This window comes from Helobdella robusta (assembly GCF_000326865.2).
Source record: "Helobdella robusta unplaced genomic scaffold HELROscaffold_35, whole genome shotgun sequence".
Classification (NCBI taxonomy): Eukaryota; Metazoa; Annelida; class Clitellata; order Rhynchobdellida; family Glossiphoniidae; genus Helobdella; species Helobdella robusta.
In genome coordinates, this window is record NW_008704704.1 from 1,969,470 (window position 1) to 1,989,203 (window position 19,734).

At 35.2% G+C, this 19,734-nt stretch overlaps 2 protein-coding genes across 2 annotated transcripts; one reads left to right on the forward strand and one right to left on the reverse strand.

The window, feature by feature from the left end:
- Positions 1 to 1,179: 1,179 nt before the first annotated feature.
- Positions 1,180 to 4,268, forward strand: HELRODRAFT_175946 (hypothetical protein; the record flags this gene model as incomplete). The annotated part of the gene is made up of 4 exons (XM_009023306.1): positions 1,180 to 1,519; positions 3,396 to 3,472; positions 3,755 to 3,837; positions 3,995 to 4,268. The coding sequence occupies 4 exons, from the start codon at positions 1,180 to 1,182 to the stop codon at positions 4,266 to 4,268; spliced, it is 774 nt and encodes a 257-aa protein (XP_009021554.1).
- A 12,308-nt stretch (positions 4,269 to 16,576) lies between these two features.
- HELRODRAFT_83198 (hypothetical protein) lies at positions 16,577 to 16,884 on the reverse strand (the record flags this gene model as incomplete). The annotated part of the gene is made up of 2 exons (XM_009023307.1): positions 16,577 to 16,707; positions 16,785 to 16,884. Coding segments are annotated over 2 exons (231 nt in total), but the record flags the coding sequence as incomplete, so codon positions are not given.
- Between the last annotated feature and the right edge of the window lie 2,850 nt (positions 16,885 to 19,734).

The following is a 19,734-nucleotide window of genomic DNA, read 5'->3' on the forward strand; positions in this document are numbered from 1 at the left end:
GATCTAATTTCATCCGTTTTAAGTTATCACCACATCCCAAGTCAGATCAGCAATCTGATTAGATCAATATATGCCGACTCGCCGACTACTCGATAACTGTATCGGTGTGCAACAAACTAACCTCATCTATCCAAGTAAAAAGAGGGGTCCTACAAGGTGACCCGAGCCCTCCATTGCTCTTCAATGTTTGTTTTAATCCGCGAACACGCCTAAACTTTTGTACAGTTTCCAATAGAGAACAAAAACATGATGCAAACAGGCTAAACTTTTGTTCACTGTAACCTACTTTCAATCGAGTGTTACAGTATGTATGACGAATAAAGGCAGGCGCATTCGCGATGTATGGAAATGATGAGCTCACACAAGAGACGCCAGTTTATACATTTGGTGCCGTATTTGTTCGCCGATGAACGTTTCGATTTCGTTCGATATAAATTGTATGTCATAATCGGATGTATGAAGAAATGAAGAAGGCAAAGGCTATATATACTCCAACAAAGGGGGTGACAGGGATTTCATTCTGGCGTTGGTTTATTGAATCATTCAGATATTCAGGTCGATGGAGACGAGGAGGCCATCGACTTTGTGAGGATAGTACATCGTCATCCGAAGAAGTTCGTTCGAAGTGTATCGTCTTCCGAAAAAGTTTATCCGGAGCGCATCGTCATCTGAAGAGGTTTAATCGAAGCGCATCGCCATCTAAAGAAGTTTATTCGAAGCGCATCGTCATCTAAAGAAGTTTATTCGAAGCGAATCGTCATCTGAAGAAATTTATTCAAAGCGCATCATCATCCAAAGAAGTTTGTTCGAAGTGCATCATCGTCCGAAGAAGTTCATTCAAAGTGCATTTGAAGCGCATCGTCGTCCAAAGAAGTTTGTCCAAAGTGCATCATAATCTAAAGAAGTTCGATCGAAGTTCACCAGATGGGATGTACCACTTAATGGGATGTACAGATCGACGGTACATCCCATTAAGTTAATTAAACTATAAATTTTAAATAATAATAATAATAGTCACAACAATAATAATACTAGTAATAAGGGTAGTAAACAAAATAACAACGAAAACAATACGGAAAGATTTTTATTTACTAACATCTTAATTGTTTGATTACTAATCATTGTCAATAAAATTTTTAAAGAATTAATTTGTAGTATTGTATTTGTAAAATATTAAAAATGAGTCAACGCTTGAGAAGACTTGCGAGCGTGCGAAAGGCCGGTCCGTACGCCTGGCAAGAAGGGCAAAACATCTCTTTTGCCCGGCCCGTATATTCCGACCCTGAGGTCGGTAGAAGAAATTGTAGACCGGCGAGTCCCGGCCAAGGGAACGACCGCCTGAGTGAGGAAGGTGAGGGTGTGCGGTATCGAGTGACAGGTGGCGTGTGCGATTGCCACGGTGCTGATGACCGACACCGACCCTACCGTGTCAACGATCGCCGACGCAGCGAAGATAGCGGCGGCGACGAGCGCGTTGACGGAAGAGGCGGTAGGGGAGAACACCGCGGCATTCTTCACGGTGTCGACGAAAACTCTGCAAAAGAATACCAGCAGTGTGGATATATATGGGGGCCTACAGCCAAATTAAAATCTAGGAATTGGCTTCAATTTGCTGACGACTCAGCAATCATTGCTAACAGTTCTGAGGGTGCCCAGAAGTTGATCGATCTCAACCAAGCCTGGTGTGACTTGACAGGTATGAAACCAAGAATAGACAAATGTAGTACATTAAGAATGAGAAAAATCAATGGAAAATATGAACAATTTCTACCCCAATTAACAATAAACGATGAAAAAATTTCCCATGTAAATATCAATGATCAATTTATGTACTTGGGAATAATGTACAATTTTGAAGGCAAAAAACACCAGAGAAAAAAATGAACTGTGCAATAAACACAAAATTTTGCTGCAGAAAATTGGAGAACTGGACACGACAGCTCAAGGATGCTAAAAATTCTCAGACGTTTTGTCCCCTTTCAAATAACATTTGAGTTACGTACCTATGATAGGTCGCTGACCTGGATAAAATGCACTCTGGACCGCCTTATAACAGAAGCGGTAAGAAAAGAAAGAGAGAGAACTGGAAGGAGAGAATCGTTCATATGTGAATTTGCTGATAAAATGGTAACATTCTGCACAGCATTTTGCTGTTGTGATTGTTGGATGTCATTTTTATCTTTGTTCTTGCTCAGAACAACTTTCATTTCATTGGATTCTTCTGGCGGCTTCCCCTCTTCAATTTTATTTACATTCTCCAGATTCAAATTAATTTTTAAGGTTTGTTTTTCTTGGGACTAGTTGGCACACATTGGTTGGTTTTCACCCGTGTCAACGATGTGCTCAACCGTTGAGGTACTTTCGACTTGTTTTTCATTTCCTGGATCTATCATCTGGAGTACTGGTGGTTCATTGATAAGAATCTTCTGCACAAACCATGTAAATCGCTTGTCGAACCTGTTTCATTGGTTCTTGAGTCGGTTAATTTGTGGTTGGCGCAGTCAACGTTCATCAAGATATTTGCGCTGTCATTTGCAGTCTCATTTTTTTATGTTTTTCCACAGTTAAATTTCCAAGTTAATGCAGGTCAAAATTCTTTTGAGCAGCAAAAACCTGTGAAATTGATGACTGCAACACCTGTAGAAATTGCTCTGGTTTGTTTGAACATTGATAATAACTCTGCGTTTAGAACGCCGTAATCTGTTTCTCTTTGCACTTTTAGTGATAAATTTGAGACTACGTCCAACGGCAGGGAAATTATTACGTGACAGAGGTTTTAAATTCATTTTGCCCATTTTGTATTAGTACGTCTAGGAATGGTAGTTTATTGTCAGTTGATTTTTCCATTATAAACTTTAATTTTTACAAACTTAGTCGTAGTAGAAATCTTTGATCTTCATATGTAACAAATAAATCATCAATGTATCGGCAGAATATATTAGGTTTTAGCTCTGGTTCTTCTTTAAATAACATTTTTTCGATACGTCCAACATAAAAGTTTGCGAAGAATATAACATAAAACATAGAATGCAACATAGAAGAGTACTCCCAATGGAAAGCCCATTGCTACACCGTCTATCTGCTGATATAATGTGTTAGCCGGGCCAACGAAAGGCGCATCGGCTGTATATATTCTAAGCAGCACAGCTAATTCATCTTTTGGAATTGATAGTGGGGAATGACTAGAATTGTATATTCTATCCATTACTATGCTGATTGTGTTCTCTACAGAAACATTTGTAAAGAGTGACTCCACATCCAAATATGCTATTTTGGTTAATGAATGGTTTTGTTGTAGGCAATAAATCTATGAATTCTCTACTTGATTTTAAGTTGTAGCTGTAGTAGTTGAAGTTGATGAGGTTAAGCACCCCCGTGGCGTGCGTCTCAAATAGCCTCTGACAGTCAGAGTCTAACTCCTGACCTTCTCGTGGCGCAACTGTTTAAACTAACAGGTGAAGGGGCAAAGGCAGTTAGCTAGCGCCTCAAAACTAGTCGCTGCGGGTTGATGGGGCTAACAAGAGCACGCAGTCTTGGTTATCTTCGCCGGTTGTGATAAGCGGACTACAGCGAACAGCCTTATAGCCTTATCTATGACCCCTCTTTACGGTCCCGTGCTGGAGCCAACCCGCTTGATCTGCGAGACACCAGCAGGATCGGCTCTTGAAAAATTCGCACACTTTGCGCAACAGGGGGCGCAAGGATCCTCGTGGACGAATTGTCGCGATAAGGTATATGCATTATGGACCTGCAGGAAGTTCGATGGCATGGCACTGGTGAATTGCGTCTTGCTGATTTCAATATACTGTGGTCAGGCAAAGCTGAGGGTCATCCCAGGTTCGTTGATGTTGCCTTGGCCATAATCAATCAAACTAATAGTGCACTGATTGAATGGCACCCGATCAGTGAAAGGCTGATGGTTGCTCGTTTCAGTAATAGTCTTCTAAGCGCCAACTAATGAGGCGACGACTGAAACCAAAAATCTCTTTTACAGCGCACTGGAGGAATCGTTTCGCTTCACTAGGCCCAGCAACCTCATCATTTGCATGGGCGACTTTAACGCGGTAACGGGTGTTGACCGCCGTATGTCTGCGGTAGTTGGCCCCTTTGGTAGCGGGTCACCAAACGACAACTCTGATCGTTTCCTAGAATTCTGTGCTTCCGCGAAACTTAGGGCCTGCGGATCCTGGTTTCGCCGTAAGAATATCCATAGACGGACGTGGCACTCAAATGACGGTGTTACGGCTAAGGGGTTGACCATATCCTGATAAATAGCAGGTAGAGGGCGGTTCGTGACTGTTGTGTGTATCGTTGCATGGAGTTTGATACTGATCATTTTCCGGTGGTGGGCACTTTAGCCATCTCCCTTAAGGGCACTGTGGTTAAAACAAGACCTCCCCCTAGATTCAATATCTGTTTTTTGCGGGATAACGTCACTGCTGCAACATACGCGGCCGAGGTGGAGAAGTGTTACGTTACTGCTTTTGAAGATGAGCTCTCCTCGTGGGATTCATTTCGTGATGCAATGACCAAGACGGCTGGTATGGTTTTTGGTCATGCTGTTCCCATGCATCATGAATGGATCGCAACAAGACGACTGATTGAAACGAAACGGCAGGCTAGACTTAGTGGCATGAAAAAAGTCGCTCGCTCTCTACGTGGGGCGTGTGGATTGCAAGAGACAGCTGCGTGGGGATCGTCAGGCTTGGGCGGACAAACTGGCGGCGGATGATGAAGTAGCTAGAGAGATGGCGAGAATACTACAGCCAGCTGCTCAACCGCCCAATGTCGGCGCCCTTGCAGGTATTTCTGGATTTTGCTGAATCCACTGTCCCAGACCCCGGGGTTGACATTGAACCCCCTTCCGCAGCTGAGTCTGTCGCGGCTATAAGAACGCTAAAGAGAAGCAAGGCACCAGGCCTATGTAACATTCATCCGAAGATGCCTAATTCAGGTGGATCTATGTGGGCTAGTTGGCTGCACTCCGTCGTCATCCGAGTGTGGCAGTCAAGGTATCATTCCGTTTTACAAGGGTAAAAAATCGCGCCGTGAATATAAAAACAATAGAAGCATCACTTTGCTATCAGTTTCAGGCAAGGTGTTTGCCCGCGTCTTTCTTGATCGCATCCGTCCTTACTTGCAATCTCGGCGCCGTGGAGAGCACAGTGGTTTCACGCCTGGTAGGTCTACCATCGACAAGATATTCACGCTCTCACTCCTTCTACAGATCGGACGTGAAGTTGGTAGACCTCTCTGGATTGCCTACGTTGACATGAGAGCGGCTTTTGATTCAGTAGACAGGGATACTATGAGGCTGTTCCGTGGTCTGGTCATCCCCGATCACTTAGGTAAAACTGCTTAAGGCTCTACACACCCACACCTTGAGCTGTATTAGATCGGAGGGGCAATGCTTTCGGTGGTTCGAGATTGATAGCGGCGTCAGACTGGAAAATATACTTGCGCCGGATTAATTCTTGGCCCCGATGGATTAGATCATGGAGCATTCCGTAACAAGACATGTGAATCTCGAACCGTCTCGTTTACAAGCTCTCAGGAAAAAGAAAGAAAATCGAGAGAGAAGCACAGAAATAAAAATTAACATAGATTAGATAACATGGAAAATTGCAATAATCTTTAGTGATAACTAATATTGCTGGGGATATTCCATTTTCATCTGGTATTTTTCTAAAACCTAAAAAAACGACAGCTAATGCATCTAACCAGTTTTGTTTACGACAACTGATTGCTGTTTTAAAGATTCGATGTTGACGTTCTTTTTTCCATTGGCTTGTGGATGATAACTTGTTGTACGCAGACAGTGAAATCTAATTATTTTTGATAGTTCGTTAAATAATTCGCTCTCAAATTGTGTACCTCGGTCTATTACAACATAAAAAGGAACACCGAATCGAGCAATCCAAATGTTCACGAAAGTTGTAGCAACTGTTGAAGCTGATATTTCTGCCATTGGAGCTGCTTTGATCCAACCAGTTGTTCTGTCAATGCATGCGAGTAAATATCTGAATGGACTTGAATAGAATTCATTTCCTTGCTTGACTGGTGGTAACGAACCTAAAATATCAATATGAACAGTCTCAAAACGTGCAGACGGTAAATTAAATGATGATATCGTAGATTTCGTGTGTCGGTGAATTTTATTTTGTTGACGGCTTAAACACTGTCTTGACCATGTTCTTATTCGTTGGTCTATATCTGGCCAAAAATATCTTGATGTGATTAATCGTATTGATGTTTTGATACCTGGATGTGAAAAGTTATGAATACTGTCAAATATGGCTTTTCTCAAATTAACTGAGATGTATGGTCTGGGGTATGGTGTTGATACATCACAAAATATTTTTTTGTTATCGCCAATTGGATATTGTTTCAACTGATCCTTGAATGATTTTATTTCACCATCAATTTCTTGTGGCTTGGCTATCGACGAAAAGTCACAGACGTCTATCTTTACAGCATTTGCTGGCCGAAAGAGACAATCTGCAACAACGTTTTCTTCACCGCGGATATAAATGACGTCTGCAATGTATTCGGATATCATTGAAAGATATCGTTTTTGAACGTCTGACTTTAATGGTGTTTTCTTTTTGTAGGCAGCGCATAATGGTTTGTGATCTGTAAATAGAGTTACATTTCTTCCTTAAAATGGATGACGCAAGGTACCCTGCTAGTAGTTCTCTGTCGAATGTAGAAAGGTTACGTTGTGGTTCAGTTAACTTTTTAGAGTAGAAACCGATTGGTACAGGAGTTGAATCAACTACTTGATGCAGTGCTGCACCTATGGCGTAAGCAAGTAACTAAGTGGTTTTTGAACATTTTGAATCTGGATATGGAAGTGTTGTTACGTTGGCAAGTTTAGATTTGATGGCTTTTAAAGTTTCCAATTCTTTGTTATTAAACACTATTGTTTTTGAGCTTGGGTGTAACTTTATAAGTTCTGTTAATGGAAATACAATATCTGCAAATTTTGGAATGAGTTTGCGATAAAAACCAATCATTCCTAAAAATCTACGTAAAGATTTAGTAACATTTGGAACTAGAAATTCTTCAATTTCGTTTATTTTTTCTTTTGTAGGAAATAGTCCTTCACCGTTGATGTTCTTTGAAAAATTGGCACGTGTCTATGGAGATTCTCAAATTATTTTCGCTAAGGATTTGAAATACCGTTTCTAAATCTTTTCCATGTTCTTCAGCGCTTTCTGTACCTAGGAAGATATCATCCATGAATCTTTGGAATGTACATCCTGCATTTTGAAAACCAAAAGGTATAAACATGTACTCAAAGAATCCAAAAGGTGTTATTACGGCTGTTTTTTCAATATTGTTTTCATGTACTGGTATCTGATGATAGGCTTTTAATAAGTCCAATTTTGAAAATATTTTTTTGCTATGTAGTTCAGTTGAGATGCTTGTGAATATTTGGAATTGGATATCTATCTGGTTTCGTAATGGCATTTACATAACGATAATCTCCGCAAGCTCTCCATTGTCCAGGAGTACCTTTTGGAACTAGATGGAGTGGAGAAGCCCAGGGATATTTAGATTGTCTGATGATTCCGGCGTTTAGTAAAAACGTAAATTCCTTTTTTGCTACTTTATATTTCTCTTCAGACAGTTGGCGAGCCTTGGCAAATGTTGGTTGGCTTTCACCAGTGTCGATGATGTGTTTTACTTTTGAGTTGATTTTTATTTGATTTTCATTTATTGGTTCAATCAACATTGGAAATTTATTGATGAGTTTTGTTACTATCTGGGGAACTGGCGGTTTATTGATTTGAATTCGTTGAACGGAACTCTGCAAAATTTTTGTTGTAATCGTTTTTTTGTTATTGTGTCAATAAGTCTATTGTTGGTGCAATCGACAAGGATTTCCTAATGACTTAAAAATCTCTGCCTAACAAAAGTTTGACAATATCTGCAATTACAACATTCCATTTGTATGTTCTGTGCAATGGTAGGATGTGGATTTCAACAATGGTTTCTCCATGACTGGTAATGTTTTGACCACTTGCAGTTGACAGGTAAACGGCAGTGGGTTGCAAACATAATCTTGCTGAAAATTTTGTTGGGATGATTGTGGCTGATGCGCCTGTATCAACTATTAATTTTAATGTTGTGCATCCAATTCTAGCGGCAATTTCAAAAAGTGGCGAGCCGATTGATGCGACTTCGGCTCGCCTGATCAGTTTTCCGACGGTTGGGTGAAGAAATGTTGTTTGCGAGTGATCTCATCTAGGTTGGAGATGGAGGTCTTGAAGATAGTTGAATTTGTAAACTTTTTTTGTTTGGCCATCTGCACCATGGTTTGCACGTTTTCGATTTGTCGCCAAAATATAAGTGACCTCGGCAGATTTGAGTGCGTTGGTCTTTATAAAATGGGCGAAAGTTGATTGGGATATTCGTATCAGGGATGCTGTTTGTCGAACTCGTTCTGTTGAAAAGTGTGCTGTTGTCCGTGGTTTCTCTGTTCATAGCGTAAATTTCGTTTTTAGCAAATGGGATTAATTCATCTGCTAAATTTCCCAGTCGCTGTAGATCGAAATCTTTTTGAGCTGCGATGACTGGAGAAATTGTTGTTGGAAAAGCTTTTATAAACATATGACGTAGGAGTTCGTCTCCCACTTCAATTTTATTGGCTGTCGCTAATAATTCTTGTAAATAGTGTGATGGTCTGACGGTCATTTTAGTATCTCCGATCAAGCGAGCGAACAATTCTGGTTTTGTTCTTTAATCGATATCACCGCTGTTTTGAGGGTCGTCATAATTTTTATCATAAGTGTTGTGGTAATTTGCCACAGATCTGCCAGTAGCGATGATAGGATATGATAAAATTCTGTTTCCGATGAACTAACTTTTCGGAGATGAAATTGAGTTTCAGCAATTGCAAACCATTCTGTCGATGCTGTATCCATAAAGGGGGGGGGGCAACTTGATGGATTTCATGTCGATATTAATTAATCGGGATTCCGCAATTTTAAAAATTGAAAATTTATTACGGAAAAGTCATTGATTCACGTCAAAAGAATAACGTCGGGGTCACCAATTTGTTAGTACGAGATAATGTTTAATAATAATTAATATATAAGATAGTTAATAAATGAATGTTTGATCCCTACCTGTTTATTAAAAATTATTTATATATATATATATATATATATATATATATATATACATATATACATATATATATATATATATATATATATATATATATGTGTGTGTGTGTGTATGATAAAAAGATACAATAAGGTGAAATAAATCAAGGTTTTAATACTATGGAGGATACATTAGGTATATTTTTTATGCTCATTTAAAATGCAATTGATTAAGACAATCAATCAATCAATCAATCAATCAATCAATCAATCTTCGTTTTGCGTCCAGAGACCCGGTTTCCCGAGGTAGGACGTTGTTTTCTTTGCGCCAAATTAAACGATCAGTTGTATCCATTTCATTTAAATTTAGAGCTTTCATGTCTTGCTCGATTGTTTGCGACCAGGACTTCTTTGGACGGCCTTTGGGACGTGTGCCAGGTACTTCAACATCTGCAAGAGAAGTTATGGCACTGTTTCCACTTCGTTTGATATGACCAAACCACCGCAGACGGTGTTGCCGGCATTCGTCTTTTATATCATCTAAACCAGCACGACGCAGGATTTCGGTAGATTTGATGTGGTCCTTCAGACTAATTCGTTGCATCCATCGGAACATTTTCATGTCGGTTCGTTGAAGTTGTTGTTCCAGTTTGGTTGTCATTGGCCATGTTTCTGCACCATATAACAACAGCGGACGTATCACAGATTTATAAAGTCTTGATCGTAGTGGTAGTGGAATGTCACGCCGCATCAATATAGAGGCAAGAAGATGCTATTTATTCCAGGCTGCATGTATGCGTGCTCGAACGGCAGCTTCAGCTGTTCCAGTACAATCCAGAACATCCCCTAGATATTGAAACGATGTGACTTTCTCTATTTTAATGGCTTCAAAAACAGTGCTATTTTGAATTTGTTGTTGTGGATTGATGCAAGCAGGACAAACAAAATTGGACACTTTAGATAAAGTACCAACTATTTTTGAATAACGTTTGTGACACCACTGGTTACACTGCTGACACTTGATTGAATTGTTACCTACACCAGCTTTACAAACTGAACAGGGCCATCGTCCAGTAGCTGTGGATTGGATGGGTTCACCAGTGTTCATTGCTTTGGTTTTGCTGATGTTGACTTTGAATCCATGATCGGCGAGTCTGGTGCTCCAATCTTCAAACATCTGTGCTACATTCTGCTCAGACGTGGCTGTTAAAACGATATCATCAGCATATACTAGATTCCAAATGTCACCAGTGCATATCGATTTTGGGATTTCTTCCATCACAGTTATAAATAACAGTGGACTGAGAATCGAGCCTTGGTGAACTCCAACGCCGATGTCAAATGCATCTGTGTTTCCAACCGTTGTGCTGACAAGAGTCTTAGTATTCGTATACATTTCCATCACAAGTCAAACAAGATATTCTGGAATGAGTTGTCGACGTAGACTCCACCTGATTGCTTCACGGGGAACTAGATCAAATGCTCTTTCAAGGTCTACAAAAATATGTGATAGTTGTTGATGCTTTGCGAGGTACTTGTCTTGCAGTTGCCGACGTTAATCTTCTCTCAATGATTTTTTCGACAATTTTCAGGAAGTGTTCTAACAGACGTATACCCCGATATGATGAACAGTTCAATGGATCACCTTTGCCTTTGTATGGCGGGACTGTCATGCTATAGTTCCATTCAGTCGCCATTGAGCAATTTCTCCAGATTTCACGGCAAAGTTGTAGTAACGTTTGGATACCTGCAGTACCAGATGCTTTGATAATGTCATTTGTGAGTCCAGACACCATTCGATTTCCATCGGGTTTCCTGAAGGCAGCAGATGTCAATCCTTCTACGCTCGGGCATTTCAGCGATTTCCATGCTGCGGCCAGTCAGTGATCCAACATTGAGCGTTCCAAGTCTAAGTACCATAGAGGGGCCATTCTGAATTTTTCTGCAACATCCCTCCGCTATTAATTAAGATTAAGATTCATTAAGACAGACACAAAAATAATTCAAAAATTTCAACAATAAATGTAGATGGCACAAAAACTTTCAACATAGGATTAAATAAACATCATTGCAATAAAATTTTAACATCAGAATTGAACTAAAACAATGAGATTTTTGAGGTTGATCAAGAAGTGTTTGTATTTTGTAATCACTCAGACTATATATCACTTGACAAATCCCTACAAAAAATATTAGCGATGTGTGGCATTAATGCAGCATTAGCATGTTTGATGGAAAACGATATATCACTTTATGTCTGTATTGATTTGAAAATTGTTTGTTGAAAAACGATATATCACTTTGAGTCTATTGATTTGAAAATTGTTTGTTCCTGTCAAGATAGCAAATAAAATTTTACGTACACTTAAAATACTCATATTTTTGTTCACATTTTCATTAAGGTTTGTCTTATTAATTACAAAACATAATTATAGTTTGGCAAAAATCACATGTATGCTTATTAGTAGTTTGTTCTAAATAATTTTTTTTTAATTGATTGATTTTATAGTAACTATGTTTCATTTAATTTTTTATTTATAAAACACTAAAAACTTACTAAAGTTCATATAGAGCTATCAAATTATGTCTTGATATATTTTTCATTAAAATTGTTTTTTATATTTGCAAATAACAATTTATGATATTAAAGAACTTTTGACTAAAAATTTGATTGTAATTTATTATAGTTAGTTTATTTGGCAAATTGTTTTGAAAACACTAAAAATCCCAGCAAGTAAAAAATATATAGGTTAAAGGTTTGTTACACTCTTCCTAGGTTTAAAGAAATCAACAACACCCAAACATTGTATATGAATACATACTGAACAACGCATCACAAATGAATCATGTGATAGGCAGGGACCTTTTTGTCATATTCGAACTTAGTCACTGCACATATTTTAAAACAGAACTAGGCAACCTTAACCACTTGGCCTTAAAGTTTGCATAAAATGATTCAATATCAAATTTAATATTAATTGAATTACATTTGTTTACATGAGTTTTGAACATGGAGTCAGAGTGCACCTCTGTCATCTTAGCCTTCGCTGATGCGGTGGTGGTCATTGTGATAGGAGCCATGGCGATCATACACACTAGCCGCTCAACACTTAACACCTTTTTTGAACAGGTAGTCACTTCCCTAGTTGGGTTTGAACTCAAACGTATCCTATCGCTAATTGTAAGCTTTTAACAATTTTTGGTGTATCACACATGAGAAAGAAAAATTAAAAAACAAATAGCAAATAATAAGAAAATAGGTGAAAGAATTTAATTTTAATTTTAATAATGCTTCACGTCCACAGAAACAGAAAAAATTAAGATAACCATAATAATCATAATAAAACAAAATAAAACAGGAAATAGGAATGCCTGTTTGAGTGTATATTGTATAATAATGATAATCTATTCTATTGACTTTGCCAGCTTGAGATTTTAAAATAATTAAAACAACAATAAAATAAAATAATCATAATAATTAAATTTTAAATAACACTTTGAAAAAATATATAAAAATAAATTTCTATTTTATTTTCTATCTAACGTCTAACCGAGAACGGGTTTGTCAAATCATCTCCTTGCATATCAGAATTAAACTCCTCCATACTATTTTTTTTCAATGTTATTGAAAATTCTACATAAAAAATTTTACACTGATTCAGAAAATGTAGATATCCTTACTAATGAATAACTAAATACATAAAACTCAAACTGCAATCAACTTCTCTGGCTGCACCCACCTTTATTTCTAAACCTACGTAAATAAAGTTGTCATCGCTTTAAAGTGCAGGTGTAAAACCGGTAAAACCATATAAAGCATAAAAGATTTGTCATAAAACTTTTTAACAAAGAGCTTTATAATAAACAGAAAATAACATTTTGTTAAATTTAAAACCATTTTTTTTTATTTAAACCACTGAACTAAAAATATGAAGGTAAATATCGTTATTTTACAATCAAAAAGTTTTGTCCACTGAAATATCAATCAGTGAGTCAGTGAGTGAGTGAGTGAGTAAGTCAGTCAGTCATTCAGTGAGTCAGTCAGTGAGTCAGTCAGTGAGTCAGTCAGTCAGTGAGTCAGTCATTCAGTGAGTCAGTGAGTCAGTCAGTGAGTCAGTCAGTGAGTCAGTCAGTGAGTCAGTCAGTGAGTCAGTCAGTGAGTCAGTCAGTGAGTCAGTCAGTGAGTCAGTCAGTGAGTCAGTCAGTGAGTCAGTCAGTGAGTCAGTCAGTCAGTCAGTCAGTGAGTCAGTCAGTCAGTCAGTCAGTCAGTCAGTCAGTCAGTCAGTCAGTCAGTCAGCCAGTAGTCAGTCAATCAATCAATTAGCTTGTAGAGCGGTATTTCCGCGATGTTCAACAGCGATCCTCAATGGATTTACCAAACAGATGGGTCTTGAGATCCGCTCTTAACTTCGTAAGGGATGGAGAAGTAGTCAGAGAGAGAAGTAGGTAGAGAGTTCCACAGAAAAGGGCCAAAAAAAGCAAAAGCAGATTTAACAAAGGAGTGTTTAACACGGGTTAAAAAGAAGCAAGAACAAGAAGAGAAGAAGAAAATATAAGATAGATAATACATGGATATAATGGATATGGCATAAAGATTAATTTATAACAAAAATTGTTTTTTGTTCTTTGGATCAAGCATCATCGTTGTCTTCGCCAGCATCTTTAATTAATCGTCTGATCTGAAATTATCGCTTGCGAAGTTTTTGTCTCGTTTGCTGTTTTAAATTCGATTTCGTATTGCATTTTATATATTATATACTATATTTAGTACATTTGAAAAGAAAAGGGGTTAGTATAATTTTCTGCATTTATACATTTCGTTTTATACATTTTACATTCCTACATGCATTACAGAAACATAAATAAGTAGTTGAGTACACATGACATGACATTGAGATTAAACTATTAGAGAATCTTAATTCTTAACTTGTCAAAATAATATTAAAAACAATAATACATTTTTAATTAGAAAATATTTGCTTAGTATTTAATTTGACAGACACTAATTATCAACCAAATCAAAATGCCTGTGTGTTTCATTACAAAATGCCACTCATCTTATTTAGATGAAAATGTTACTTTACATTTACACAGGTTAAATTAATTTAGATTATACTATACTATAGCTATAAAGTATAACACTATATAATATAATATAATTATAATAATCAGCAAACAATTATAAATAATAATATAGTATAATAGTAATAAATAATATTAGTAACATAATAAATGCATTAAATGGTAATGTTAACTCAAAGTTGTTTAAATAATTTGTGCTGATATTAATTAAGATAAATTTAAATTCAGACTGACAAAGAGAATTATTAAGAGAATACAATCGGAAAACCTCATTAAAAAATACATTGACAATTACGATGAAAAAAGATTTTAATTTGTAGCAAACATTTTACACCAGGAAGTTTTCATAAAATTGGTTTGAAAATTTTTCTTCAAAAAGATGCTTTTCCAATGACGACAGTGGTTTGGTTTTTCCTTCCCTTGGTGTCAAGGTTATTAAAATAATTGATTTATAAAAATTTTTGCTTTACGCTTTTTCTATATCATCATCATAAAACAGTATACAAGAAAACATATATTACAATTGAATAACAATAAGAACAATACATTAACATTCATTAACAACATTGCCAATAACAGACGGCTACCAATAAACTATTCCTAAAATTTATTAAACAGATTTGTCATGTAATAGAGAGGCAATTAAAAATGGAAACCGAGCAATATAAAATGAATACTGAATCAGTAGTTTCAAATGTTTTTAAAAGGTTGGCCACTGAAGATTTATTAAATCTCAAAGAATATATAAAAGATACATTTAATGGATTAAATAATCATTATTTTTGTTTACTTAGACTTATTGAAAAACATATATAAATGTACCTTCATTTCATTTCGCAAAAACCACAAATCAAATAAAGATCCGTTCTAAATTTCATAAGTTAATACATTTCAAGGGACAATAAAATCATTTATCAATGAAAAGATTTATCAGCCATTTGTAAATTTTGAATTGTTTGATTTACTTAATAATTATATTTGTTTCATATATATATTAAGCATTCTTTTGCTATCTGTTGGTAAAATCTGTATTTTTTATTTGGTCATTATGTTTTCACAAAACCTGTCACTTTAACATCTTCATTATTTTATATTTCATTTTTTTTATCTATGAAATCATTATTTTCAACATACTTTAACATACTTCAATCATTGAGTTTTCAAATTTGATTCATACAATTGTTACAATAATGCATCAACAGTTATTTCAATTCTTCATTGTTTTGGAATTTGTTTTTCAATTCAAAACATTAAACAATTGGCCTTCAATTTTTTATTCCTTTCATAACTAGTTTTTGAAACTATGCTGACGACAAAAAATTTTTAATATTGTAAATATAAATCAAACCCCATTATTGAAATATTTCATTTCATTTAGAATTTTTAGTGAAATATTTTTAAACATTTGTTTAAACATTGCTTCTTTGTTGTCAAATTAGTTGCCATTGACTTACGTAAATGATTTGCACTTAAATATAAAACTATCCTTATTTTAATCGCTAAAAGTAAAGTATTAAAAATACATTAAAAAAATTTATTCAAATATTACTTATCACTGGTTAAATGTAGAATTAACACAGTTTGCTAAAAACAGTCCATTTCATATCCATGGCATACAATATACAATATATAGGCAGATGAGTCATTAATTTACTCTAGCTTTTATTAATAACTAGAAATTATTAAAATTGAAAGCAGACATTTTTACATTTTTTATATATACAATGAAAATTCAAGAAACAACATGAAAGTTTATGAAATTTGGTTCAGCTTTAGATGATTATATACTCAAAAAAAGGTACTCAAATGTATGATTGTCAGCTATTGTTATTACATTACAGTAATTATGAGCAGTCATACATTTGGTATACATACATTCTCATGAATTTACATATCACGTTTATAACAATAATAAAATGAAACGTAAAGACAAATTAATATGAATGAATGATTGTGATTGATTATCAGAATATCCATTGCAGAGCATAGTGAGGGATAACAGTGCAACTTGTAGTTTTGGAAATTAGTATCAAAAAAGCCCAACGCAACTGGGTAAATAAGTATGAAACCACGCTTCTTGTTGTTTACATAGAATAATATTGAAAACATTAAATTTGGCTCCGCCTGTCATTAATATTCATGACCAGCCGAAGCGCTTTATTTTTTTTCAATTTGTGATTATTTTAACCGAATCGTTTCGTTTATTTATATTTGTAATTTTTAATAAAATTCTAATATCATTATTTATTTATTATTTTTAAAATATGTTATAAACATGAGAACTATTTGGAATTTAATTTGGACATTAAATTTTCATATAAATAACAAAACAGAAGTATCGTCTAATAATTAAATTTTTGTTTGGCGCATCGCCACAAATTCTACACTCCATTTGTATGCACTCCGTTTACGGCCCGGGATGTAATGGAGTGATTTACGGTTTGGTGGGCTAGACCGGTTACGGCTGTTATACTGTTATAAGCAGCCCATAGATCCGTCCAAACTGTTGTACCTAAAATTATTAAAATCGAACTATATTTCATAACCAACAAAAATGAATTTAAAAATATTAAACTTTATGAAACCAACCGGGCAGAACATGTCGCTGTATCAATGGCAACAGCGTGGCAGCATCTCGTTTATTTACTTCCACCAGAAAGGCATCTTTTGTTTGCGTATCGATGCCTCCAAAAACCTAGCGTGTCCTAACTGGACGTGCATTTCGGTTTCTCGATCTTTTTGCAGATGAAATGCAGCTTTCATCTATCTGAACGATGTGTCCGGGGCTACCTATTCGTGCAGGGTTAACACGAGCCCAGTCAATGCATAGATCTCGATGTAAATTGAACCAGTCAGGTAAAGTATGCCCGACGTCCAAATCTAAAATCGACGCAACCGTAGCCTGGCTAACGTCGTACATAGACCAGAAATACGTCATGTAAAAGATTACACAGCTTAACTATTACATTTAAATACTTATTTTATTTGGCATCTAAATTATTAATAAACAATTTAAAATATAAGATAATATATTTGTTAAATAATTTAAAATAAAATTACAATAAAATGAAGCGCATCGGTTGGTCATGAATATTAATGACGGGCGGAGCCAAATTTAAAGTTTTCAATATTATTCTATGTAAACAACAGGAAGCGTGGTTTCATACTTATTTACCAGCAACGTTAGCAATCAAACATTACAAACTTATGTTGCTAGTTTTTTGAAGCGAAATTTTTATTTGGTAATAACTCAACTACGGAAGCTATGACGATAATCGAAAACTAGACGATATTCTAAACATAGAAAAAAAGCTAAATGTTTTTTAAAATTAATTTTTCATTGACGTTTTGGTTCTATAGATCAAAATTTTTTGCAAAAATTTATTTTAACCGATGTATGAATATATATATATATATATATATATATATATATATATATATATATATATATATATATATGAGACTTGCCATATCCATGAGATAATATATTACAAGATATTTTGCGGTATGCCGGGAACTGTACAATTCCGATTATAGCTGTAATCATTTATCACCGGCCATTTTGTTTTCTATCATTACGATTTTGATTAAACCAGTAACAAACTTTGAAAAAATCAGCAAAAAGGTTTAAAATCTTTCAAATTATGTCAATTTATAAAAAAAAAACACGCGAGCATTCGCCGACAAATTTACAAATGCTGCTCGCAAAAGTTCAAACAAAATGACATAACTCTTACATTGTAAAACAACGATATTTTCCTTCTTATATAATATAGTTAAGTGGTTTTGTAATAAAATATAATTTTTAAATCTGCTACTATGCATGCACGACGTACATGTAAACGTTTGTTTTAACGAAGGCAGGTGCTGGGGCGTTTTCTTTATAAAATTACATATACTCAGAGGAAGGCCTTTCCCGATCTCAACTCAGCGTGGCTATATGACACCAGAAAAAAGATTAAATATGCTGAAATATTATGCAAATGCATGAAATAAATCAATTATTAAATTTTCAAGATAAAAAAAACTTTTAAAAAATGAATAAATATTTATGAATAAACTATTGAAATACAAAAATTGCTAAATTTGATGAACTAGATGAATAATTATTCATGGTTCGTTTGTTTATTCATCTGTTCAAATTTTTACGGCGACTGGAAAAACTTTATTTATTTTTATTATTTTTTCTATTTATTTTTTATATATGCTTTATGATGTCAATTTCGATTAGAAATTTCAACCTAGTTTGGATATGATTTTGGTTGACAAATATATAAATATAATATCATATATATTCTTTATGATGTCATTTCGATTAGAAATTTTAACCTAGTTTGGATATGATCTAGGTTGACAAACATTTCTGATAACTTATTTGGAATAGGGCATTTATATTTGAGTGGATTATAATTTTTGCAATCTGTTAGTATGTATTGAATTGATAATCTAGTTATACATTGATCATAAGTTTGGTGGTGGTTTCTTTTTCGGAATCTATTGCAGTGTCATTTTTGTGTGCCAAATTTTTAATCTGTTTAATTCAACTTGGAAATTTCTATCGAACCTAGTAAGTTATTGGTTTTTTTGATTTTGTATTAGTTTCAAAAAAGTGTTTATTTCATTTCAATTGTTTTGTCATTTTCTATTAATGTTTTGTTCTATAAATTTCTTAATACCAATGTAGATGGAACATAAGAAATTGGTTGTGAGCGTGCCATAGTTGCTTCTCTATGTGAACGTGCCATAGTTGCTTCTCTATCTGCTTTTTCATTACCATCGATTCCTATGTGGCTTGGGATCCATACGAAAATTAAATTATTATTCAAAATGTTGCTGATTTTGATTTTCAAGGAAACTAAACAATGACGCCAGACTCTAAAGCGCACCGAAAATATATATGGCTGCGTTCAAGGGCCAACATAGGTATGCTAAGAATATAAATCGATCTATCAATTAGTTTATAAAGCGCTATTTCCGCGATGTTCAACAGTGCTCTTCAGGGACCTTAGCAAATAGATGGGTCTTGAGATCCGCTCTGAAATTCGTATGATGGAAAAGTAGTCAGATAAAGAGGTAAAGAGTTCTAGAGAAAAGGGCCAGAAAAAGCAAACGCAGATTTAGCAAAAGAGTGTTCAACACGAGTTAAGAAGTGAGAACAAGAAGACGATCGCAAACCAGGGCATTTAAGTTCAATTAATATTTTTGATAAGTACTTAGGAAATAATTTAGATTGAGATTTATACATTAATGTGCAAATATAAAAAATTGTTCTTTATTTTATAGGTAGCCAATGCAAGAAAGCAAGATTTGGAGATATATGAGAAAAAAAGGGGGCTCGAGCAACTAGACGAGCAGCAGAGCAGAGCTTTACTTAAAAGATAGAGTGTAGAATTAGGAAGACCATAGTAAAACAAGTTACAATAACCAAACTTAGATAAAACTAATGAAATAACAAGAAGAAGAGCAAGATCGTCAAGAAAAGGCAAAAGTTTTTTTTATTCTACGTAGTGAAATTAAAAACTTCTAGCAACACTATTAA